The following is a 26360-nucleotide window of genomic DNA, read 5'->3' as shown; positions in this document are numbered from 1 at the left end:
CTAATCAAATTCTCGAACTTACGTCTTCTGCCTTTAAATAAGTGACCTAGTAACACCTAATGAAAAGGTTATTTCTGTTAGATTCTGTTTGTTTCCTAGCTACAGATGACCACCACCAACAGGCAACAGCAGCAGCGTGACGCCTTGACCGTTTGACCTCGCAACCGAACACGCAAAAGTACAGTAATAAAACGACCTGGCGAGGCCGTTGCGTGCATCAGCGCGCGCGAGATTTCCCACCCGCCGCCGCGTTGGCGCCCCGTATATTCTTCCCCGCCCGCACGGGCCACGGATCCATCCACCCCCTTCCTTCTCTCCGACGTTGACGAGCGCCTCCTCGATCGGCGGCACCGGCGCGCCGCCCCCCTCTCCCGCCTTCCCTTTCTTTCTCCGCTAATCAACCGGTGGTGCGAGAGCGAGAGCGACGGGCGGAGGGGATCGACGATGGGGAGCAACGGCGGCGGCGGAGGTGGCGGGAAGCAGGTGCTGTGGGAGTTCCACGCGACGGGGCCCCGCAACATCTCCAACCCCAGCTGGAGGGACCTCATCCGCTCGAGCTGGTTGGTGGTTCGCGACCCATCCCTTCTCCCTCCCTCCTCCTTCCGCTGTTGGATCGTCCATGAACATGCACATGTGCTCCCATTCTTGGTCACTCGCGTACGGTTTTTGTTTACATCATTACTACATGTCTGAGATGTTTGGAGTGTTAGGCCATTCCCAACCCAAAACACTAGACAGAGTTTTCATAAACTCCACGTCATCGAGAAATTAGTACTAGACACTAATCTTCCAATGCAAATACCACTATTCCATATTTAAATTTAATGCTACTTATCTCACATGATGTCTTGGATGTTATGTAGAAACGATGTCCTTCTCTTTCCTCATTTATTCATTTGTCATATTATTTTTCATCCTATGTGGCAGCTTATTTAATGCTATAGACACCATTTTAGACATTAGGTTGGGAATGGCCTTACGCGTGCTTGGGTCACTTGTCTAGAACTGTGAATTGTTACGGGATTTTTACCTGCCTGCCTGAGAAATGGTTAACTCTGCGTGGAGTTCAGGGATTTTTCGTGCTATTTGATCGAACCTCGTGTCAGTCGTGTGCATGGAGCTTAAGGATTCCTGGTGTTTCTTTATGAAACCTACAGAGCTAGTCCTAAAAGATATTATGTATAAAATACAGTTGCCCATTGAGAAGTCATACATAAGTACATAACTGAAAAAGCAGAGGAATGTGGTGCAAACAGCTGTTGCAACCAATTCCCGAGGTAATGTGTGTTCGTCATATTTCAGTATGATGGCAACTAGATAGTACCATGCCAATATCATGTTTTTTTTTATCACCAGTCAAGGCTGTAAACAAATTGAATGAAGTAGTAACTAGGATTGTTGGCAATATGTTAGTTGATCGCTTGTCATACTCCAGCTTGTAGAATGCTGGTCGTGTAGTGGAAATAATTTTCAGGTAAAGGAACATGTCAAATTTTATGGCTTTAACATGGTGCATTGAACAAAAAAAAAATATATACTACTCTCTATGTGCAGTGTCGTGTCCATAATTTTGCTTAAATGTAAATGAAATTTAGTCCACATTCTTGTCCTAGGGATATGAGTTCCCTGTTTTGTTTCCATCTCTGGAGATCATGCCTTTTTGTAATGTTTGATAACCAAACTAGTAATGTGGGTAGCACTGATTTAACAGCATTATTTATGCTTCTTCAGGACAGATCCCAACTACCGAAGAATTGCGGTTTCATGCTTCGTGCAGGCTGCGTATCTACTGGAGCTAGACAGGCAGGAGAAGAGAAACGGTGAAAGCGCCCTTGCTCCTAACTGGTGGAAGCCATTCAAGTACAAGCTGGTGCGTCCTCTAATTGATTCTAGAGATGGATCCATATATGGTGTGCTGCTAGAATGGGACCAGCTTGCTGCCCTATCAGACTTGATAGTGTTGAGACCTAATGGCGCCCCGAAGGTTGTCCTCGCGATAAGGGGAACAGTACTTAAGCAGTCGACAGTTGTGAGAGACCTCGAAGACGACTTCCGGTTCTTCACCATGGAGAGCTTGAGGGGCTCTGTCAGGTTCACCGGTGCTCTCGAGGCGCTCAAGTCGGCGATCGACAAGCATGGCAGCAACAATGTGTGCATTGCTGGGCATTCCCTGGGGGCAGGCTTTGCTCTGCAGGTTGGCAAGACTTTGGCTCAAGATGGGATCTTTGTAGAATGCCATCTGTTCAATCCACCATCAGTCTCACTTGGCATGGGGCTGAGGAAACTTCAGGAGAAAGCTGGCAAGGTCTTGAAGAGATATGTCAGTGGAAGTTCTTCAAATGCTACAGAACTTTCTCACCCAACAGAGGATGGAGGAGCAGCTTCTGAAATTGGAGAAGAAAAGCTGATCAAGGAGGTAAAGAGATGGGTGCCAAACCTGTACATAAACAGCTGTGACTACATTTGCTGCTTTTATGCTGATCGCAGCGGTGTCGCCACTGTTACTGCCGAGAAGCATGATGGCCATTCTGGGACTCATTCCAAGCTGTTTGTGATTGCCAAAGGACCAAAGAAGTTCCTTGAAGCTCATGGGTTGCAGCAATGGTGGTCAGATGATTATGAACTCCAGTTGGCCGTTCATGATAGCAAGCTCATGTATAGGCACCTTAAGTCGCTGTATGTGAATGAATCATAGGAAACTGAATTTTGTAAATGCATCGTGTTCTTTTGCTTCTCTAGCCAAGAAAATGTGAATTTTTCTTTTGAATGGCGCATGGCACAAGCCTCGTACATTCATTTTTTTTTTTGACCTGGAAAAACAATCCCAGTGAGATCTCTGGTCACCAACTTCACCACCTCAGGGGGTACATCATCCCAGCTAAGAATGTTGTGAAGCTGATCATTACAACCCAGTGCCGCTATAGCATGCGCTATTTTATTACAATCCCGAGGGCAATACTTAATAGCAAAAGAACTAAAGCTGGAATTTACAAAATTCTTCATTTCATTCATTTGATTGCACAGAAACGCACCTGGTATCTATATCCATTCCTCAGTGACCCAGGTTTGTTCTCAGGGCCAAACTGTTATGACAAAGCCTCCATATGAAGTGTTTCACCTTTCTCGGAACCTGCATATTCCATACCTTCTTCCAGAAAAAGATCAGGCTTGTTACTCTCATTGGATGTAGCTGCATTTCCTCTCCTTTGTCTTTGTCTCTCCCATTCTCGGTGCACTTTATATGCCGATTTCACCAAAAACAACCCCTTCTCGTCATAATGCCATGCCAGTACATCATCCATCTCAATGTGCACTGGGATCAAGCGAATTGTGTCAATATCCTACTCCCAGAAAGTTTGCCTTAGCAACTCAAGATCCCAACTCCTAGTACTTAGATCAATTAGTTCCTCCACCTCCGTTATAATATTGTTGCCCCTCGGCGTAATTGGCTTCCTTGTTTGGCCACTGACCAATACGGGTCAGACCAAATATTTATGTGTGAACCATTACCAACTCTCCATATCATCCCATTCTTCAGTACCCCAAGGCCTCGACAGATACTCCTCCAAGTGTAGGACATGCTTGCTGTTTGCTTTGCCTGGAAGATGTTCCCCTGTGGGAAGTATTTTGCTCTTCGGCCCTGGGCACACAGAGACTCAAGGTTTTGCAGTGATCTCCAACCCAAACAACTAACTGTGAATGTGAATATGACTTTTTTTTTTTGGTAACCCAAACAGCTACCTTATTGAGTATAGTCGTGGGATTATGTGTCCAACGTTTAATCGTCCATTTTATTTGAAATTTTTTATGATTAATATTTTTATTGTTATTAGATGATAAAACTTAAATAGTACTTTATGCGTGACTTTTTTTTTTATTTTTTCACAAACTTTTCATAAATCCTACTGGACTTAAAATGGGACAGAGGGAGTACATTACTACTTTTTAAGCTCTGCGATGGGATAACAAATCCAGACTTCATCAGACACTTCTTGTCAGATCGAGCAAGTGACTACTACTAGATCACCAGTTGACAGTGACAAAAGTTGAAAACCAAGCCACAACTTCTATTTTCCTGTCACATTAGATGTAGGTATTCAAAAGGCGAAATCGTCTCAACCTGATTTATTTATGACCATGAACAAGGGCATCCGTTCTCCTTGTTAAACATTAAAAAATCAAACGGAAAAGAAAAGCTGAATAAGGTACATCGCAGACGACATACTAAATGTTTGTGCATCCATGAGATATACAGTATGTACAATAACGACACAATGTAAAATGTAATTAAGCAGCTCCAGCGGTAGCTCCGATTATTATAGCAATGGTGGCAAGGACAGCCTGTTACATCATAAAAATGCCATTAGAGTGACTGGAATTTTTTTAAAAAATACAAGGTACGACTGAAACTAGATAACTGATCAATCTAGAATTTCATCAAATCCATTTCCACTTATCATTACATTAGCTGTTGGTGTTACCAAGAGAATATGCATCAATGAACGAATTATGTTAAAGTACGACAATGTTCTATGGACTTGATCCTTCATGTATATATATGCTCTGGCTACATACATGTCCAAAACTCGTGTGGATTATAATGGTATTGGCTCAAGCAAGCGTGCAACTGGTGAAGAGCAGAGATGCTTCAAACATGAAAAACAGTAACCTAAGGTATGCACTGTATATGATTGAACGAAGTTAACTCTATTGTTTTTTTCTGAACCAACATTGAAAAAAACATTGAAAAAAAGATCAGACACAACAAGTTCATTATTGTACTTGTAACCTATTTTTGCAGTACTTTTTTTGCTGGAATGCTGAGGCTAACATCTATAAAGTCATCAGTCCAATTCCTAGTTCCCTACTTGCTCCTGATGCATTATTCAGTATTTGCACAACAAAGTCTGATAGTTGCTTTGTTTTTAGAAACCAAACTTCACGCCTTACAAGAGCAAGATGGACAAATAGCCGATGTGCTTGACCATTCGTTTTTGTTTCATGAAGATTATTCATGTAAACAGCTATACGAGGAACCAAAAACAAGCGCACACAAACTTCATGTACAATCCTGAGGTGAACTAATATTTACATCAGCATGTCATGAGAAATATATTTTCAAGTTTCAACACACAAGTATGACAAATGGAATTATGTATTCCTTGTAAATGACTAGTACTGATCTGTTTGATCACACACACCAAAAAGAACAGATGGAATAGGCAGCAGAAATGGTACAATGCACTGCAGTAAGAATCAAAACAAATAATGTTATAGTATCGGATGAACTCAAGAATAAATTATGTTACTTACCGCTATAGCGCATGCTACATATCCTGGTTTCTCCCTGTAGTCCACTCTAGAACACCACAGTAGGAATGCTCCGACATACCAAGGAATAGCACCGAGGAAGAAACCGACTATGAATCTAAAAAACAAGGGTTTGTCATGAGGATAAGCAGGTACAGTTCAAGAAATGGCATGATGCACCTAAAACTTTTGGGGTACTTTTTCCAGATTTCAAAGATGATGTTGCTACAATAAGAAATAGAAGAACAAAGCAATGATCGCTTACAAAAACCAGCCAATGCCAATCCCACAGCAAGGAAGGCGGTCATGACCATGTCCACGAGCACCTGCTTCATAATCTCGAGCTGAAAGAAGAGCAACGAGGTTACAATGTACTGGTAATTTTGTAACAAAACTTATCTGAATAAGTACTAGTTAATTTGGAATATAAATACATAAAGACTGGACTAACTCAATTCTGTAAAGGACTGCTTTTTATGTCAGAAAAATCGAACTCCATGTGCCAAAATATTTCACCGTTGATTACATACAAAACTCCAATCAAACTAAGGTACTAAAGAGGTGTTAATTTTGCCATTAAGCACCACCCCAGTAGTCACTACACTAGCTGCCCAGGTTTATGGAGTAATGGAGCAATGAGTTTTAAACAACAGGAGCACACTACTCGCCTACAACTGGACATCACGTAAGTTTCAAGCAGACCACCTAAGATTTTGCATATCTTGGACCAACAACACGAAAAAAATTGCATAATGGCAGTAAATAAAAACTTCAATTCCACAAAGCACGGTAAATTTCAAGCAGATAGATCCCTGATCGCGTGATCATGCCAAAGATCTGTAAGAAAACGCCCTCTAATCCTCCAATTCACCTCAATTTCGACCAATCACTCATCAACCGGTTCTAGATGGTTCAGATCAAGCAGAACCCCTCCACGATTTGAGCCCGATCACACACCACCGAAATTCCAGTGATCCAGTCCAGACCTAACCTAACCCGCATCCCTCGTGATCCCCCAAACCAGGCAGGCCAGAACATTACCGGGAATGCCCTGGTACCCGCCGCGGGGGCGGTAGTATGGATCGCCCTGGCCGTAGAGCCCCGGCGGCGGCGCGGGCTGCGGGTACCCGACGACCGGCGGGCGCGGGGGCGGGTAGCTGGGCGGGCCCTGGAACGTCCCGTACTCTCCTCCTCCACCTCCTCCTCCTCCGCCGCCGCCGCCGCCCTTGGCCTTCTCGCGCTCGTCGCCGCCGCCGCCCATCTCGTCCTCTCTTCCTCCTTGCCGCGTTCACACTGGTGACGAGAGCCCAGGCGAGGGGCGTTTAGACAGCTTGGATGTACAGCGACGGGGTCGGGGGGCCTCGAGCGCGCGTGGTCCGTCCGATGCGTGACCGACGGTCCAGATCGTACCTGGGGGATCCATTCTACTGTTCCTGTCGCGAGAAAGGAATTAATGGCTCGTGACGCTGATCGACGAACGGGACCGTGCCATCTTATTACTACGACCGTGTCGGGCCCTCGATAAATCGGTCGAGAAAATTGATATTTTGCGATCAGGTTTCGCTAGAATGACACTTTTAAAAATGGTTTCGTTAAAATGTTACTCTCAAACAGAAGCAACATGTTGCAATGCCATTTCATTTATTTCTTCTCAATTTAATGATTTTTTCTTACTGAGATGATAAAAATACCCTTGGATCCTATCTCATCTCTCTTCTCTTACCTCATCCTCTCTTCGTTGTAGATGGTGGGTGGCGCTGGCGCAGCTCGGGACCATCGCCGTACCGCTACGAGATGAGAAAGCTGGCCACGTCGGGGATGGTGCCGACGCCGCCCTTCACCGCCCTCACCAGCTCGACGGCGAAGCTCACCGGGTTCACACACAAGTTGCCGGCGGTGGCGACGGCGACCGGGAACGGGAAAGGCAGCGCGCCTTGGGACGGGGAAGGCGCCGGCGCGGACGAGGACGACAGTTCGGCTCGGCGGTGCGGCGCACCAAGCACTCGACCTGACCGCGCGCCACGGTGTCATCCCCTTCTCCGATGAGCTCCTCGATGTGGGCAGCGACCTGCTCGCGGCGGAGCTCCTCATCGAGGGGACCTGCTCACGCGCGCAGCTGCAGCCAGCTCCACCCTGTAACGTCCAGCCGCTTGAGCGGGCCCTTCAACCTCATCAGGGAGAGAGATCGACGCCGGCCATGGTAGAGCTCACCATTGAAGAGGGACTTCAAAATCCACCACGGAGTTAAGCCAATTTGAGTGGGATTTGTCGGGGGAATTGATGAGGAGGACGAGAGGAACTGATTTTTGCATTCAAATTTGGGCGAGAGCAACCAAGGAGAGAGATCAATTTGGGGCATGAGTTCATCGGAGAGAGAAGGATGGTGGCGGACGAAGGTGGAAGATGCTCCTGCCAAGCAAGCCCCATGGCTGAGGCAAGGGCATTTGGGTCAAACCAAATAAGCAAAATAGTGGAAAACATTTGCAAATAATCAAAATTGGTTGAAATGGCAGTGTGGCAAGATGGGGTCCTTTGAAGATGGCATTATAACGAAGCCACATTCGGCGATGGCATTCTGGCGAAACCCTAATCCGAGAATGGCTAAATATCAATTTTCTCTATCAGATATCCCATCGTTTCACTTGTTGGAGGAATAAACCAAGCAATATTTACAAATGAGAAATAATTTGAGAAAAAAGTTTTATATATCTGTTCTTAACGATATAAAAAAACTAAAAAATAAACTTCAATGAAAACCCATAAAATCAACTTCAAATTTAAGATTGAAAATTTAAATTTTGGCTGATAAGCATAAGCGTAAGCTAAAAGATGAGAATGTGGGATTGGAACTCGAAACATTTCGCTTTGGTATTATGTTAAAAGTTGTATACATCGACTACTAATGCAATTAAAACCATAGAAAAAAGTACGAATTACCCCCCCCCCCCCCCCCGAACTACCGTGGTCGTCCGAATTACCCCTCCCCCCGAACCACAAAACCGGGCATTCTTCACCCCCAACTATGCAAACCGGATAAATTACCCCCCTCGACTCAATCCGCGGTGGGTTTGGTCCACGTGGCGTACATGTGGCAGTCCAGTTAGTACACGTGGTAGTACATGTGGCGTACGCGTGGGCCCGCTTGTCAGTTTGTCCCCTCTTCTCTCTCTTCTCGCCAAGAACGGGCGCCCGCGGCGGACCTCCATCTCTCTGTCACCGAGAGGCAACGGCGGAGAGGGGCGGTGACGACAATGTGCGGAGGCGGAGCTCGGGTGGCGGAGGAGGAGCCTGTAGCTGCCGGCGCTCGGGGCGGCGAAGCTCGAGACGCCCGCAACTGCCGATGCACGGCTCGTCGAGGCGGTGGAGGTGGCGCTCGCAGAGCAAGCAGATGACGGCGGCGGGCAGAGCTCGGGGCGGTGATGGCGATAGGCGGAAGCGAAGCTCGGGCGGCGGAGGAGGCGCCCACAGCTCGGACGGCTGCAGCGGGAGGACACGGTGGCGGCGGGCGGCGCCAAGGATCCCCCCTGCTCTCTCTTGCGCATGCTCTCGGAATGGCAACAAGCGGCGGGCGGACCTCATCCGGGCAGTCGGCGGCGGAGGCAGTCCTCGCCCGGTCGGCAGCAGGCGGCGGAGGCGGACCTCGTCCGATCGGCGGCCGGCGGCGGAGGCGGACCTCCTCCGGGCGGCCGGCGGCGGAGGCCGAACCTCGTCCGGGCGGCCGGCGGTGGAGGCGGACTTCGTCCAGGCGCGAGCCTCCGCGGCGGCGCCCTCCACCGCCCGCAGGTGCGCCACCGCACCTCCTCCAGCCCACTGCCGCCCCGTGAGAGAGAAGAGAGAGGAAAAGAGGATGAGGAGATGACAGGTGGGTCCCACATTTTTTTTATAAATAGAGTGCTGACTGGACTGCCACGCGTACGCCACGTGGATCAAAACCACCGCGGATTGGGTCGAGGGGGGTAATTTGTCCGGTTTGCATAGTTGGGGGTGAAGAATGCCCGGTTTTGTAGTTCGGGGGATAATTCGGATGACCGCAATAGTTCGGGGGGCTAATTCGTACTTTTTCCAAAACCATAGAATTGATGATGAGAGAAAAACAGCCAAAACTAAAAAAAAAAGAGGAGAAAGGTAGGCTCCCATCGTTGAGTAAGCCAAACGGTATATTTATAAATGAAAAGAAAATTTCTGAACAAAACTTTCATATACATGTTCTTATCAATCTAAAATCAAAGGCTGAAAAATAAACTTCGGTAAAAAAAATCCTAAAATTAGCTTAAATTCATATTTAAGGTTCAAAATTCAAATTTTTACTAATAAGTACTCCATCCGTAAAAAAAAACTAGATCTATTCTAGTTCATATTGATTGTACTGGAAGGGGATTGGGTTAAATCCGTTAATTTTTTCTTTAGGACGGAGGAAACATAATAATAATAAGGAAAAAGTACGAATTACCCCCCGAACTATCGCGGTCATCTGAATTACCCCCTGAACCACAAAACTGGACATTCTTCACCTCTGACTATACAAACCGGACGAATTACCCCCCTCGATCCAATCCGCGGTGGTTTTAGTCTACGTGGCGTACACGTGGCAGTCCAGTCAGCATTCTATATAAAAAAAATTGTGGGACCCACCTGTCATAAGGTTCTCTTCAATCTCTCTCTCTCTCGGGGCGATGCAGGGCTACGGGGCGAGCAGGAACGGCGGGCGCGGGTGGTGGCGAGCGGCGGTGTGCGGGGGCGGACGAGCGGCGCGGGTGCGCGGGGGCTGACGGTCGGTGGGCGGCGGTGGCGGAGGTGGGGGCTGAGGGCGGCGGCGCGGAGGCGGCGGCTGAGGGCGGTGGGGGCGGCGGCTGAGGGCGGCGGACGTGCCGCCGGTGGTGGTGTTGCCGCCGCGTCGCCGCTCGGCCTAGACGACGCCGTCGCCGCCCCCGCGCACCCGCGCCGCCTCCCAGAGATTGAAGAGGATTGCTCAATTAGAAGCGCAGCGAGCAGAACAAAACACCGAGCACAGCTCATCCTCCTCCGACGACCCGGCGGCGGCGGCGACCTTCGACGACGGCGATTCCCCCACGCCGCCGTTCGCCGCGGGGACCCCCTCGTGCTTCCCCTTCCCCTCTTCCTCGACTCCTCGCCCTCCCGCACGAGTTTTCCCCCCACCAAGCAGAACCGGATGCGGCGCGCAGGCCTCCCAGGCGGCACCCTGCAGGTGCTCCTGCAGGCACGGTCGAGGTTGGCGAACGCGCGGCGCACGCACCGGAGCTCCTCCCGGTCCACCTCGCTCATCCGGCGTACCGCCGCTCCGCCGCCCGGGGATCGTCGTCACCGTTGGTCATAGCGGCGTTGATGGCGTCGTCTAGGCCGAGCGGCGACGTGGCGGCAACACCACCACCGGCGGCACCTCCACCGCCCTCAGCCGCCGCCTCCGCGCCGCCGCCCTCAGCCCCCACCTCCGCCACCGCCGCCCACCGACCGTCCGCCCCCGCGCACCGCCGCCGCCCGTCCGCCCCCGCGCACCCGCGCCGCCCTTTCGCCCCCGCGCACCGCTGCTCGCCGCCAACCGCGCCCGCCACCGCCCGCGCCCGCCGTTCCTGCTTGCCCCGTCGCCCTGCATCGCAGAGAGAGAGAGAGAGAGAGATTTTGAAGAGAAGACCGTATGACAGGTGGGTCCCACAATTTTTTTTTATAGAATGCTGACTGGACTGCCACGCGTATGCCACATGGACCAAAACCACTGCGGATTGGGTCGAGGGGGGTAATTGGAGAAAGCTACGCATCAGACGTCTGGAGATTTGCAAATCTCCGGACGATGTTCCACTGTATGTTGAATGAATGTTGCAATGTTCCATCGCTCGAAAAAAAATATTTCAACATAAAATCTCCAGACGATGTTTCACATTATGTTGAATGAATGTTGCAATGTTTCACCGCTCGAAAAAAAATGTTTTAACAAAAATTGTTTCTTGATGTTTCATCTTTCACTGAATGTTTCACCGTGTTTCACCGCTTTATCGAAGATGTTTCAATCGAATGCAACACTCGATAACGTTGTCTGCAACAAAAAAAACCAATATATGCAACATCCGAAGAAACCAAATGCAACATCCACTACCGATTTAAGAAACATCCAAAAAAAACGGATTGTAACATCATGAACACACTATGTGCAACAAAAAACATGTAGTGTGCAGCCTCCTCACCTTCGTCGCCGAGCTCAGAACCCTCTCAGGTGATGGCGTCTCAAGCATTTCCGTCGTGCTGCCCCATTGCCGCCAATGTGGTTGCCGGCGCTCACCGCATCCCGCCGTCGGAACTGCTGCACCGACCACCGCTCGAGCGCATGGTAGTCCTCGCCGGCGACGAGCACCACCCCACGCTTCCTCTTCCATCCGTCGTCGGGGAGAAGCTGAAGAACAGCGGCGCGCGGTCGTCGCCGTTCGATGCCGCCCGACGCCTCCATTGCCAGTGCCACTCGAAACACGGCCACCGCGTTTGCCACACGACGCCGCTGATGAACGTCGCCGGTGGCACCAGAATCCGGCCATCCGTGACGGCAGCCCCGCCGTCTGCGGCGGCGGTGGCGGCACCGGCGCCGGCTGATGATGGGGGAAAGGTGGGCCCCATCGACCGTCCGGAGTTTGTCTCGTATCGGACGCTCGATACGAAGTGTTTTCGGGGGTAATTCGTCCGGTTTGTATAGTCGGGGGTGAAAAATGCCTGGTTTTGTGGTTCAGGGGGTAATTCGGACGACCGCGATAGTTCGAGGGGTAATTCGTACTTTTTCCTAATAATAATAATAATAATAATAATAATAATAATAATAAGTGAAAAGATGAGGCCGGTACTGTCTTCACGTACCCTAATCAGTAATCACTAGCTTATCAGGATAAATAAAGAAGGAGAGAGATCTGGGCGCCGACCACTCGGACATTTCGAAGAATCTGGCTCTTGGAAGAAAATTTAAGCACGGTGTCTCGTATGATCGTCTCATTAGGATTGGATTCTCAGATAGCCCGTTACCACAAGCCAAAAATTAAATTTTAAACATTAGGTTTGAAGTTGATTTTAAATTTGGAGTTGATTTTAAAGCTATTTCATTGTACGTAGTTTATTTTCTTCATTTGCTTTTAAATCGTTATAAACACGTATATAAACATTTTACTTATAAATTATTTTTTTATCTACTAGAAGAAATGCACGTGCGTTGCAACGGGTGAAGGCTATTTTAATTTTATTATTGTTATACGGTTTAGTTAAAGTGAAATTCACCGTGAGAATTCGCTTGGATATATTATTTTTTTTCTAGAAAATCATAAGCTACAATTAGGAGTCCGATCATCTTAAGTTAACATATAAGTTTTTTTAAAGAGATTTCTTATACGACTGCTCATGTATTTCCGAAAGCGAACAAACTTAAAACTTGACTCAAATACGGAAATACAGATCTGTATTTTTAAAAGCTAACGAAATTAAAAACCAACTCATCAACGGATGACGTACCAAAGTACCGTTAAAAACATTTTTAATTTTTATAATAGTAGAGATAGAGATAGAGATAGGTATATCGTTTAGCTTATTCCCTTTTAATCTGCTCAATCACACAGTAGAATTAACGCCAGATGTCACAGATAGAATGCTCTCTGGTGCACCATCACTACTCACTCACAAGAGAACGACCGGACCAGGGGACCCTGCACGCTGCTGGCTGGCTCAACATGGCACGTACTCCATATATGCACGAATTCCACGGGCCATCGCTTTCTGAATCCTGACAATATCTCCAGCCTAATTAACTACAGCAACAATCGTACGTGGACGGTGGACCCACGGCATCGTCTCTGGTCCCGGGTAATCCCAAATTCCCAATATCCAAATGGGATTATATCGTCGACAATAATTGTTGTGCTTGATGATGAGCTAAGGAGAAATAATTACGTACTGTGGAGTGGACACTTGTTTAGCTTAAGCCTTAAGATAGGTTTCTTGCGGTTAAGATATGGCATGGTCACCAAAGCACCAATTAACGTGCTCCAGATCGCACGGTGGGCACGGGGTTTGAGATTAGCGTCGGCACGTGAGGACGACGTGAGCTGGCAGGTGAGGTGAAGCCATCGCCCGGGAATATCCGTGTCGGCAAGATAAACAAGTCCGCGTCTCTGGTTATTTATTTAGTACAAAGTTAGTACTAGTATTACAAGCTGATGTTAGGTGTTGATGTGTGGCTGGTTTGAGGTTGATTATATAGTTTTCTATTGTAGTTTATTTTACAGTATTTATTTTTAATTAAATAGCTAAGGACATTACTAGTATATAGAAGTATATTTTATATTTTAGTTATTAATAAATAATATGAATAATTATAAATATAAGTCAAGAGATGATCTGATATTTGTGGAGGGGTCAAGTTGCAGAGTGTTAGTCGACAAAACTAGTCACTACTTCACGACTGTAGAGTATTTTAGTTGATTTACTTTTGACATACCGGGGAAAACCGTGCAGGTTAGTATTTCACTGATGTCATGGTGTGTAGGGTTAGTATCTGACTGATATCATGGTGTGGAATTCAATTAATATGCTTTTCTTGTTTGTTTCTAACTTGATATAGATCTTATAAACATTTTGGTCCTTCACGCCTCATCAAATTTTCAGTCCACTACACTTACAGACCACTGGCCGTGTAAAGATTGTGTATACGTAATAATGGAGTTAGAAAAACTATTTTTTTTATGTTAGATAGGACTAGTAATATTAGCCTTCTAATATGATGTAAAACCAACCATAAATAAAAGCTTTTTATTTATTTGGTTTGTTATCGACTCAACCGTACTTAAAATTGATAAAGCAACAAACAGAACATGTATAATAATAACTATTTCTACCCTGACACAGTTTCCTTCCCTCTAAGTTTCCACTCTTAAGGCAGTGTTCCGTGTTCACATTTTTCAAAATGCTAAACGATATGTTTTTTTAAAAAAGTTTCTATACAAAAATTGCTTAAAAAATTAAATTAATCTATTTTTTTTAAAAAATAGCTAATAATCAATTAATTACGCTCTAATAGACTGCTCTGTTTTCCGTGCATAGATGATAGGTTCGCACCCCTCTCTAACGAACACAGCCTGACTACCACCAAAATATACCCCTACCCTACATTACCAAAATTTAGCAATTTATTTTTTTCATATTACCAAAACTTTGATAGTGTTAGACAACAAACAGTCACGAAAAAGGTTGTGCCCATTGGCACATGATGACATGAACCTGACCGAGCCGGAGTTGAGTTGGGTGCGCGTGCGCGAGCACCTTTTTCTGTTGGTCGACGTTGGGTGCCTTTCTGGCAACAGTTTCTCACTTAGGCCCCTACCATTTCCCAAAATAACTTTTCCGGACCAGACCACGCCTCACTCTCGTCGGCTCGTCGCCTTGTCCGCGCGTGCGCCACCGTTTCCACCCAGATTCGCGCCCGCCACTTCCGACTCGCTCTTCGCGGCAAAAGAGATCGCCGGCTCGCCGGCCGGCCCGGAGCGCGGGGGTTCCGCTTCCGCGGCGGAGCAGCCGTCGGCTGGGGAGGGGAGATGGACGCCGGCGAGCTGCCCATCGTGTACCACATCGGCATCGTGCTGGCCGCGCTGTGGGCCGCGGGCTCCCTCGGCTTCCGCCACTCCGTCCTCTTCCTCCTCGCCTTCCTCTACCTCTACATGGTACGGTGCTCTTCTGCCGCTGCCGCCCGCGCCTCTCGCTGATAAGTTGATGCGACTTTTTTTTTTTTTGTCTTTTTTGAGCTCCTTTACGGCATATGCTTAGGTGACAGTTGTGATGGATGCATCGCTCTCTGGGAGGTTTTTTTTTTTGCCTTTTGTTTCTATCAGAAAATTTCCTTTCCTTTCCTTTCTGCGATGCGACTGATTTTGTATCTGATTCCGGTTGCAAATTTCTTTCCTTTCTGCGATGCGACTGATTTAATATCTGATTCCGGTTGCGCTTTCTTTAAACTTGAGTGTATAATTCTTAGTGTGTATGGGAGAAAATGATGTATATCGACATGCTTTGGAATGGTTGAACATGCTAATTATGGTTGCTTGTGTGCTATGGACTATGGTTGGTTGATTACCACTGGGACATGGTGCTAATTGATAGTTCTCTATCCATATGTGTATATCAGCTGGTACAATGGTAGGGACATCAATACTGCCCTATTAATCTTATGTATTCCATAATTTTTGTATTTTGGCCCTTTTTTATGGAATTATTTGGTCACAATTGGATATGTACTAAAGTTTATGTTATGGAATAGAATTTATTTCTCTTTTAAATAAAAGAGATAGAGTGGAATTCATAGTTTCATACTTCCAATATAGATGAATCGGCATGTCTTACACATCAGATAATCGAAATGAAACAAAAATATGTTACTCTTTCGTTCCAGAACTAAAGTAAATATTGTGTTACCTTTTCATTGTAGGTAAATGCTCGCTGTGCAATGAAATTGCGGAAGAGAATACAACATGAAGAAATGAAATCTGCCTACCAACGAAGAGTATGCTCCTTTCTATGATCTATGATTTGTTCTTCTTTATATTTTGCAAGGATGAACCTGGTTAACTAGGCTCCCACATTCTTTTGCTACTTTTCTATTTCTACTGAGACGTCTGAGAACGCTTGAGTAGATTTAGCTCATTTTGTTTTATGTATCAGCTGCTATCTGATGCAGAATCAGTACGCTGGTTAAATTATGCAATAAAAAAGATGTGGCCTATCTGTATGGAGAAGATCGTCTCACAACTTCTACGACCCATCATACCATGGTTCTTGGATAAGTTCAAACCTTGGACAGTTGTACGGTTTCCTTCTTGCCTCTTGCTTTTGCAATTGATGAGATTCCACTATATGAATTGTACCTTGAAGTTCTAGTTTTGCCATGAAGTTCTATAAATTTATTTTTATTTCTTTAAGTAGGCATTGCCCTCAATAGCTCAACTGTTGTAGTTATCTCGCAGAGTAAAGCAGGAGTTCAGGAGCTTTATATGGGCAGGAATTCACCACTGTTTACTTCAATGAGAGTTTTACCTGAGACATCAGATGATGACCATTTGGTGGGTACTAATGTCTTCTGATTTGAGTATTTCTTTTTCGTCCATGGTAAAAATTGTAATGATTTTTGTGCCATCTGATGGCCAGGTTCTGGAGATAGGGATGAATTTTCTATCTGCTGAAGATATGAGTGCTGTACTTTCTATGCAGCTGCATAAGAGTGTCGGACTTGGAATGACTGCAAACATGCATCTGACTAGCATGCATGTTGAGGGAAAGGCAAGTTCTACGTTTTTAAGGGGATGCAATTTATCTACTTAGCTTCATTATTCTGTCACTAACAAGATCAACTTAACATACTATTAGAAATAATCAACTTTTAAAGCCGTTACAGCACATGGATTTTCAAGTTCTGTGTTGTTTATATCTAATGGTAAGTTTGATTTCGGAGATACTACACTAAGTCCAATCACTAGATTTATTTGTATCTTTTACAGTCTGCTTCATTAGGCACACTTAACTTTTTCAGGTTTTTTTTCAGTCTATTTTGATCTTGAAATCATCCAAGCTATTTGTTTGTGGTTCTAACGAAAGCAGACAGATATTTGGTGCTGAGACAAGTATGGTGTATTTCCCTCTAACATAAGAAAGCTCCTTTCATCCTAAGTGGATTGAAATTTATGTTATGATGATGTTGCCTCTGATATCCAAATAGTATGTGAACAAACTATACAGATTAACAAGATACACATATTGCAGAAGTCTCTTGATCTTTCGTGTTCATTATACTCAAATGAACATGTTAACTCAAAACTACATGAGTAACATAATTCTCCCAAAAAAAAAATTGATGACATAATTTTTTTATTAACCTCTTGCTAAAAAATGGTCAATGCTCTCTACTAACCTTGCTTGAAAAAAACAGATAAGGACATTGTTGACCCAGCGAAAGGAACAGAAAAAAAATCCTTCGTTATCTTAATGGAGGCAAAGAAATTCTAGGCAAGCACCATTGTTGCTTGTGTAGGTTGTTTGCAGCTACTCTGTTCTGAGTGCTATAACCTGATTGTGATGCTAACAAAGGGAATGGGGACTTCATTGTCAAGAAAGGAGATACATATTCTTCTCATTTTTAAGAAAGTAAAATAGTCAAGGGAGATCATTATCTAAAAATGTAAGAGAGGCACTGAACTGTTTGTTTAACAAAATATTATTGTAAAAAACCCTCCCCAGGAAATCAGGATAAAAAGTTATAGAGTTTCTGCATATATTCGTTCATTAAGCAGTTTCTTCCCTTACATTGTACTCAGAACATGCATATGTTCATCATGCAGATTCTAGTCGGTGTGAAGTTTGTCCGGAGTTGGCCATTTCTTGGCCGTGTAAGACTATGTTTTGTGGAGCCTCCTTATTTTCAGATGACTGTAAAGCCACTCATTGGTCATGGGCTTGATGTCACTGAGTTTCCAGGAATTTCAGGATGGCTGGTGATTCTCCTGTACCATAATTTTCGTTTCTCCAATGTTAGTGAATTTGTTTTTTACTGATCACTTGGCCCCTTGGAATTTTTCCAGGATAAGTTGATGGATACTGCATTTGGGCAGACATTAGTTGAGGTTAGATTTTTATGAACCTTGGCTGAAGGCTGTTCATTGTATATTTTTTCCTTGCTGATGCAACTTTTCTTCTTCCAGCCCAATATGCTTGTTATCGATGTGGAAAAATTTGTATCGACTCCCTCAGGTAGGAGGAAGCTTTGCTTTCTGCTTGTGTTTAAGGAATCATCCTTTCATTCCTGTTGTTTTCCTTTCAATCCTCCTATATTTTGTGTTAGCTTCCAACAATTGTAGGGTTAGTCTATTATCATATGAATTGGCCTCTTTAGGCCACTTGCTTTAGCCAAGTGTTCTAGCAAATGCTAATAGGATACGCCCCTTCAAACCCTGTTATTGCCTTGTGTTTTTTAACCTACCTTTTTTTAGAAAAAGAGTATTTCTCTTTCTAACTTTCTCTGATGACAGACTTCCAGTCTTGTTTCAAGAAAAAATATGATAACCATTATTGCTGTTTACTTTGCATTAACTTCTTCACATTCTGCAGACAATGACTGGTTCAGCATTGAGGAGAGACCTCCTGTTGCATATGTGAAACTTGAGATTTTAGAAGGAACCGACATGAAACCATCTGATATGAATGGTGAGAATTACCTGCATTAATGTTCGTGTTGCCCGTTGTTTGATTTTGATTCACCTTACATTCCATTATATAGGGCTCTCCGACCCTTATGTGAAAGGTCGTCTTGGTCCTTTTAAATTCCAAACTCAGATACAGAAGAAAACACTATCCCCTAAGTGGTTTGAAGAATTCAAAATACCCATTACATCATGGGAGTCATTAAATGAACTTGCCATGGAAGTGTGTGATAAGGACCACATGTTTGATGACTCGCTTGGGTATGTCCTGTTTACTGAACTCGTGTTGCTAAATGGTCAGCTATATTTGGCATCAACTCATTGCTGTATTCAGTTTAACTTTATAAAAGATGGCAACTTGGCACTTATTTTATCTCAGCCTCAGAGTTAGCCTTTCTGATGTTTCATATTGAATTGACCTATTTGGTATTTTATACTAGAAAAAAAGTGAAAGTACATTACACTTCATTTTGTTTACAGAACATGTACTATAGATATCCATGAGCTGAGGGGTGGTCAGAGACATGACAAATGGATATCACTCAAGAATGTCAAGAAAGGAAGGATTCACTTGGCAATAACAGTTGAAGATATATCAGAGGTTGGTGATAACATTTTTAATTTTTTTTTTCTGTATATTTTTGGAACATGTAAGTAGTCATTTCATGAAGGTAGGGAAGTTGCAGCAAAATGATTGATAGCACTAGACACATCCTCTTCATCAGAATATTATCTAGTAAAACAACTGTTGAGCTAAACTATACATTATGCATTGAAAGCTTTTAAAAGGAAACTGCAAGTACGTATTTAAACTGTTGAAGTTCGCCCCTACATAAACTCATTCACAATTGTATTTTCAGGAGAAGGGGTTGGAAGAATCATCAAGGAAAGTTGATGCTGAACTACCAATATCAACATCCGTCAACAAGTTTAATGCTGATGAACTGCCTGATGAAAAGCAAGTCTTAGTAGATGAAGTGGAGCACATTAACATTGATGGGCAAGAACAACCTGGAGGATTATATGTGCATCGCCCTGGCACTGGAGTTCCCAAGACATGGGAATCACGGAAAGGGCGAGCACGTAATCCTGACACGGAGATTTACAAAGAAGTTGACAAATCAAAGGATGCGCCTACCCCAAAAAGCAGTGGACAAGGGGGTTTTTTTGGCTCCTTTTTCCGGAAGAGCTTGAAGAAGGGAAGTTTCCATGATATTGATCCCGGTATTCCTACAACGCCAGGGCCTCAGAGTGCAACAGAGCTTGATCTGAAGATCCCACAAACTCCACGTCCAAACCTTAAGGAGGCCGGTGAAAAACGGACATCGATAAAGATAGTAGTCGATGAAGATGCGAAACCGACAAGGAGTGTGGGAGATGCAGAGAACTTGACAGAAGATGTAGCAAAGGTGATGGAGAAAAACGCAGGTGAGCCAGGTAGATCACTGACAAGCATACTGAGTAGAAAGATTTCCAGGAAGAAACCAGAGGACAAGCTGTCTGATATCCCAGAGCAGACTGAAGCTCAAGCATCTGAGTTGGTGAAACAAGGGCCTGTTCCAGTTGAGGGTAAACCTATTGATGGTCATCCGACAACTGAAAATGGCAATGGAGATGGTGCTTCAGGAGAAGCAGCTGAAACGCAAACTAGTGCTCAGACTTCACAATGATTACAAGATCAGCCGCTGCTGTTGTTGCTGGTAGTTGTAGGTTTGCTTTGTTGTGCTTGTAGAACAAAATTACTTTAGAGATTGTGTTACTTGTAAAATACAACAAAACATGATCATGTTGTAAAGTTACCTGCTCAGGTTTATACACGTCCATGTAAATCAAAGTTCATACTGTAATAACTTGTAAGTATGTAAACATGACTACACGAGAGGTTTGAGGGTACCATTTTCTCATGTTTTTGGTGGCAAAGATAATTTTTCGGATGAAATATTGGCAAAGCAGTGAAACATCTATCTATCTATCTATTATATTATTAAAACAGCTTTGAAAAGAAGCACCACGTTCGCTGTGGGGGCTAGAAATTCCCACATTAATCGGAGAAAAAGAAAAAAAAAGAAAAAGGAGAGTCCAAGTAGAAATACAATTTAAAATAAGGAATATTGAAAGAAGAATCCATATAGGAACCCAATACGAGATTAATTAAAATTCGGAATAAAAATAAAATAAAATCTGAATTAGCAAAAAAAAAAAGAGTCCAAGTAGGAATACAATTTAAAAATAACTGAAATTCGGAATTAGAAATAAGGAATATTAAAAGAATAGTCTATATAAGAATACAATACGAGATTAATTAAAATTCGGAATAAAAAATAAAAAAAATCGAAATTAGAAAAAAGAAAAGAAAGAAGAGTTCAAGTAGGAATATAATTTAAAATTAACTAAAATCCGGAATTAAATATAAGAAATATTGAAATAAGAGTAAATATAAGAACCCAATAGTAGATTAACTAAAATTTGTAATAAAAAATAAAATATAATCTGAAATTAGGCAAATTAAAAAGAGAGTTAAAGTAGGAATACAATTTTAAAACAACTGAAATTGAAAATAAAAAATAAAAATATCAAAAGAACACAATACGAAAAATAAAATACATTCTGAAATTAGAAAAAGAAAAATAAGATATCATCTAGGAATACAATTTATAAATAACTAAAATTGGTGATAAAAATAAAGATTACTAAAATAAAAAACCATCTAAAACATAGGACGGGATTAATTAAGTAACATGCCTACAGAGGAGCAGAGTGGTGGCAGTTGATGGGACATCTAAAAACTATTAATAAAACAACAAATACAATTCTAATGACGACTAAAAAGAAGTACAACGGGCAGGTCGTGAAGCAATCGGTCAAGGCGGGTGGCAGGAGTTCTAGAAAGTAAAAAAATTAACCTAATGATAATCATATTTGATTTCTAAAATCTCAATAATAATAAAAATGAGAGGCAACGGGCGGGTCGTATAGGAGTACAATGGCAAAGTCGACGATGGTTGGTGGGTCTTCTGGAAAGTAAAAAAAATGAATTCCATCGACAGTTATGTTCGACTTTTACAATCCTAATGACAATAAAGAGCATGCGGCGGATGGGTCATAGAGGAGTACAGTGGTAGCGTTTGACGGGATTTCTAAAAATTATAAAAAAAATGAAACCCAATAAGACAATAAACTCCAATTTTTAAAGGTTCGGGCTTCTAAAAAGTAAAAAAAAACCCCAATGATAATCCGTTTGATTTTGAAATCATAATGACAATAAAGAAGGGCGGCAGCGGGTGAGCCGTAGAGGAGTACAGTGACAAAGTCGCTGATGTTTTGGCGGAACTTCTAGAAAGTAAAAAAAATAAACCTAAGTGATAATCATGTTCGATTTTTAAAATAGCGATGGCAATAAAAGAGAAGATGCAGTGGATGGTCATGGATGAATATAATGGCAGTGTTTGACAGGACTTCTAGAAATTATAAGAAAGATACCCAACAGAACAATAAACTCTAAAACCTATAAGTTTTTAGATCTAATTTTTAAAGATTCCAAGAAGAATAAATAGAAAACAGTGGTAGATCGAGCAAGCAAATAAAGAATAATGTGACAGAAGTAAGGGGTAGCAACTGTTGTGACTTTTAAAAACTAAAAAAAAAATTAAAAACACGAGGATAATAAGGTTTAGTCTTTAAAAATCTTAAGACAACGAGATAACTATTTAACAAATTTAAAGTAAAATCATATTAAAAATATATAATTTTATATAGGTGCTAGCCACGTAATTGCGCGGGTCACCCAGCTAGTTAATCATATGATTAGCTTGCTGTTATATATTCTGTCAGGTTTTGAACAATTTCAGGTTTCTAGTCAGTAAACCAAGAGAAAATTCAACCAGTTCTGGTAAAGCCCGGCCCATATTGGCCCACTAGAACCGTGGCCACTTTCCTCGGCCCATCGTGCCATCCGTCTCTCTCACCGGCTCCGTGCTCCTCCGCCGCCCAAGGGTGTCTCCGGCGACTCGCCCGGCGCCGCACGCGAAGCCCGGAGATCCGGCTGCGGCGGAGGCGAGAAGGAAGAGGGAGATGAGGGCCGTGGTGCAGCGTGTCCTCTCGGCAAGCGTCGAGGTGAGCGGGTTCCCCTCTCCCACTCGCTAGCTAGGAGGAGGAGGCGAGCGGCTGATTCCTGATTGGTTGGTTCCCGTGGGTTTTTTGGTTGCAGGTGGAGGGGCGGGTGGTGTCGGCGATTGGCCCCGGCCTCCTCGTCCTTGTCGGCGTCCACGAGGCCGACACCGACGCCGACGCTGACTACATGTGTGTGCCCAGCTTACCTGCTCTTACTATTTCGTTCTCGCATCTCACTGAATCTGGAATCTGTTATTTTTTATGTGTTTATTAGCTACTTAGCTTCTTTAGTGGAGGGAGATATCATGAATTCGTAATGTAGAATGGGAGAAGAAATGATGGTTGTTGATAAATCAATGATACTAGTACTTGTTGCCATGTTTGATCTGGAAACGTGTATACTGTATAGTTTGGAAAGAGCTTCTTAGTTCTAGTTCAATTACAAAAGTTCCATCTTTGCGTTTCCTGCAATTTTGTTTATGCTCACATCTTCAGTAAATGTATGATGTATCCTTGTGTTATATTGTCACTCTCATACTAACATGACCTTACGCAGTTGTCGGAAGGTTCTGAACATGAGGCTATTTCCTAATGAGAAGACTGAAAAGGCATGGGATCAAAGTGTAAGTCCTGACTCATCTTGGTATCAATATGACAAAAACAACCTATTCAAGCATGTCACATATATCTCCTGTACTTCATTTGAGGTTTGAAGATGAACCTAAATAACTTTTTCCTTCTTGCAGGTTTTGCAGCGGAAATTTGAAGTTCTATTAGGTAGGAGTAATATAATACAGCATTTCTAGTCCCAGATTTGAAAATTCTTAAGCTGTAGTAGCTTCGTTGTTATTGACACCGTTACTAAGCTGATATACTATTCAGTCAGTCAATTTACCTTATATGGAATCCTGAAGGGTAACAAGCCAGATTTTCATGTGGCTATGCCACCTGCTAAAGCAAAGCCATTCTATGCTTCTTTAGTCGAGAAGTTCCAGAAATCATACTCAGCTGATGCAGTGAAAGGTAATATATAATGCATATCTATCATTTCTTTTTGCACTATGTAACTAGCAGTCCTGAGTTCCTGGTTATCTAATTGTTGTTCTTATTACAATTTGTTCTTTTGTAATCCACACAAATATGGCTATGTTGGTGTGTTGTGGATTTAAGTGATTTTTTTCCATGTTTCTCATGGTTCCTACACTCAAGATTATTTTATAAAGCACATTCTAAGATGTATTGCTGGTATTGTACTTCACCATAGTAACTTCTGCTATCAATATATTATAATTGTTCAACTCTTTTATTATTTTTCCTTTCACTTTCCCTGATATATTACCATGAACATTTATATTAAGTATTTGCTCAGAGAACAAAATTTATTTATTGTAAGCCATTGTCAGATGAGCTATTTCTAACATGTCTATACTTTTAACTCGTCTTGGCAGATGGCATTTTTGGAGCAATGATGAAGGTACCTCTGAATAAACATATGCTGTAATTGCCTTTTTGTGCTCTATTACCCTTTAAGATGTAAATTCAATACTTTTGCAGGTTTCTTTAGTGAACGATGGCCCTGTAACAATGCAAGTTGACTCATCCTCATTGCAAAATCCTGCTCAGTCAAGGTGAGCTTTCCTAAATTTGCGTGCTCATGCTCATAAGGACATGGCTGATTTTATTCATTTTTGTGAATCTTTATTAGCAATGGTGATGTTGGCTCAGTTGGGGGCAATGAAGCACAAGTACCTAAAGAGACTTCTTAATCTCTGTAACTGGTCTTCTACCCTCCCTGCACATGGTTTGAACATGGTTATCGCTGTCCCACATCAAGCCATGCAGAATTTTGAGTTTGTTTTTGAGGTTTGAGCAGGAAGAAGCCCTCCAGTGAGCTCGTGCCATGGGTGCTACAAGTCGTGTTTTCATTTCTCCACTTAAATATTGATTACTGGGGAAATATATTAGTATTCATTTCGTCTTCAAAGACATGAATTTTATTACTGATCTGTCATTCATACACAAATATCAAATTGATTCAGTTGGCCTTAGTGTTTTGTCATTGTCGTTTAACTCCAGCAGTTTACTTCCTTCATCCCATAAAAAACCAACCTAGTACTGGATGTGGCATATCCTAGTGCTACGAATTTAAACATATCTTTGTCTAGATTCGTTGTATCAGAATATGTCACATCTAATGCCAGGTTTGTTTGTTTTTTGGGACGGAGGGAGTACTCAAGTTCAGCACTAACAGCTTAAAGGAGTAACCGAAATGATTATATTCATTTCTTCTGTGAGATGATAGCATTATTTGTCTGAGAACCATACATCAAAGGGATATGTTCATGCATATTATTGCTTGAGCTTTTAGCTGGTTCCTAGACCTTAATTAGTACTTTTGCAGCATATTATTGCTAGAGCTTTTCTGGCAACGCTGCTACTAGCATGAAACTCATCTCTGAAGCTGATGAACGTACAAGAACTCAAGAAGGTGTATTATATTCTAATTTGACCCACTCCTGGCCATTTGCTGCCAGCATCACCTGCAGTTGCAAAACACAACGCAGACGAAGCCAATACATCCACCCGTACAAACCCTGAACCCTCAACAAAAGAAAGAGAGAAGCTCTTTCAGCTTACCTCGCGGCATCGCTGATCTTGTCCCTGTAGTCACCCTGACCTCTCACAGCTGCGCCGGACCTCGGCACGGCGGCGGCGTTCGCCGCCGGCGGGCAGACAGACACGGCGCGGTATCGGTCGTCCTGCGCGTGCGCGACGAAGCCGGTCACGGTCTGCGTCGCCGGAGCTTGCACGTGATGAGGCGGCGGCCGCACGGACGACATGGCTCCATTGCCGTTGGCACCGCGGACGCCGCCGGCGGCGGCGACGAAGCCGCCCGGCACGACGGTGGCGTTGTGCGGCACAACATTGCCAGGCCTGGCGGCGGTGGCGCCGTTGTACGCCGAGACCAGCAGCAGCTGGTGCTGCAGCGTCGTCGGCGACGAGGCGTGCCTGACGCCGGCGGCGCCGGCGCAGCACGCGCACTGGTCGGCCTGGCAGCGGAGCGCGGCGTTCTCGGCGCGCAGGGCGGCGTTGTCGCGGCGGAGGCAGGAGACCTCGCGGTAGCACCCCTCGGAGGGGTCGCGCTCCCGCCACCGCGCCTCCCAGGTGAGCGTCTCGGCGGCGCGGCGGCGCGCCGCCTCGGTGGCGTTGGCCTTGATGAGCTTGGTGAGGTTGGCCACCCCGAAGACGAGGTGCAGCGCGCGGAAGTCGTTCATCCTGTTCGCCGGGAAGTAGGCGGCCAGCTCGCAGTTGGGCTCGCACTTGCGCCGCTGGTGCTTGCACACCGCGCACGCCCCGGCGCCGCCGCTGCCGCCGCCGGTCATGTCGACGGCCGGCGACAAGCCGACGTACGTACAACGATCTCTACAAACTCAGCTGCAAGATCGAAGCATTAGCATATATATGCATGCGATGGCAGGATGCGAGTCAGCAAGGAGAGAGAGAGATTGCGTGTACATGCATGTACACGTATATATACACTCACAAGATGGTAAGGTTGAAAGTAGGGTTTACGGTTTTGTAGGTTGCTCACAGGAAGATTTCACCGCATAAATAGGGGCATGGAAACTTCTTATCTGACATTTGTGTAGCTGCATGCAGCGACACTCCCAATATATGCAAGATGTATAGTAGCTCATGTACCATGTGAGGAGTTTGGGG

The 26360-nt window shown here is 44.2% G+C and overlaps 5 protein-coding genes across 6 annotated transcripts; 3 read left to right on the top strand and 2 right to left on the bottom strand.

Annotated features, from left to right (window-relative positions):
* The first annotated feature begins 234 nt into the window (after window positions 1–234).
* Window positions 235–2774, top strand: LOC127767063 (GDSL esterase/lipase At4g10955-like). The gene is made up of 2 exons (XM_052292282.1): window positions 235–560; window positions 1732–2774. Exons 1-2 carry the CDS (start codon window positions 445–447, stop codon window positions 2693–2695), a joined length of 1080 nt encoding a protein of 359 aa, XP_052148242.1. The 5' UTR covers window positions 235–444; the 3' UTR covers window positions 2696–2774.
* Window positions 2775–4094: 1320 nt separating this feature from the next.
* Window positions 4095–6619, bottom strand: LOC127760445 (60S ribosomal protein L18a-like protein). Its single transcript, XM_052284709.1, has 4 exons — window positions 6352–6619; window positions 5576–5654; window positions 5314–5428; window positions 4095–4341 (listed from the first exon to the last, which is right to left on the bottom strand). The coding sequence occupies exons 1-4, from the start codon at window positions 6569–6571 to the stop codon at window positions 4288–4290; spliced, it is 468 nt and encodes a 155-aa protein (XP_052140669.1). The 5' UTR covers window positions 6572–6619; the 3' UTR covers window positions 4095–4287.
* Window positions 6620–14696: 8077 nt separating this feature from the next.
* On the top strand, window positions 14697–20493 carry LOC127755442 (C2 domain-containing protein At1g53590-like). 2 transcript variants are annotated; one of them, XM_052281125.1, is made up of 12 exons: window positions 14697–15008; window positions 15770–15844; window positions 16003–16143; window positions 16305–16400; window positions 16486–16617; window positions 17673–17825; window positions 17913–17954; window positions 18033–18081; window positions 18439–18534; window positions 18608–18791; window positions 19011–19131; window positions 19391–20493. In XM_052281125.1, exons 1-12 carry the CDS (start codon window positions 14883–14885, stop codon window positions 20198–20200), a joined length of 2025 nt encoding a protein of 674 aa, XP_052137085.1. In that variant the 5' UTR covers window positions 14697–14882; the 3' UTR covers window positions 20201–20493. The 2 variants fall into 2 exon arrangements, with proteins under 2 accessions (XP_052137085.1, XP_052137093.1); XM_052281133.1 differs by having other exon boundaries at window positions 14956–15008; window positions 16019–16143; window positions 19391–20491.
* A 1958-nt stretch (window positions 20494–22451) lies between these two features.
* LOC127759845 (uncharacterized) lies at window positions 22452–24680 on the top strand. Its single transcript, XM_052284065.1, has 8 exons — window positions 22452–22643; window positions 22738–22829; window positions 23197–23263; window positions 23387–23417; window positions 23523–23663; window positions 24089–24114; window positions 24195–24268; window positions 24346–24680. The coding sequence occupies exons 1-8, from the start codon at window positions 22602–22604 to the stop codon at window positions 24404–24406; spliced, it is 534 nt and encodes a 177-aa protein (XP_052140025.1). The 5' UTR covers window positions 22452–22601; the 3' UTR covers window positions 24407–24680.
* Window positions 24681–24786: 106 nt separating this feature from the next.
* LOC127759844 (protein ASYMMETRIC LEAVES 2-like) lies at window positions 24787–26023 on the bottom strand. The gene has a single exon (XM_052284064.1). It carries the CDS (start codon window positions 26021–26023, stop codon window positions 25274–25276), a length of 750 nt encoding a protein of 249 aa, XP_052140024.1. The 3' UTR covers window positions 24787–25273.
* Between the last annotated feature and the right edge of the window lie 337 nt (window positions 26024–26360).

Source organism: Oryza glaberrima, chromosome 1 (assembly GCF_000147395.1).
Source record: "Oryza glaberrima chromosome 1, OglaRS2, whole genome shotgun sequence".
NCBI classification, from domain to species: Eukaryota; Viridiplantae; Streptophyta; class Magnoliopsida; order Poales; family Poaceae; genus Oryza; species Oryza glaberrima.
Note: the sequence above shows the minus strand (reverse complement) of the source record. Positions and strands in the feature narration are given on the sequence as shown.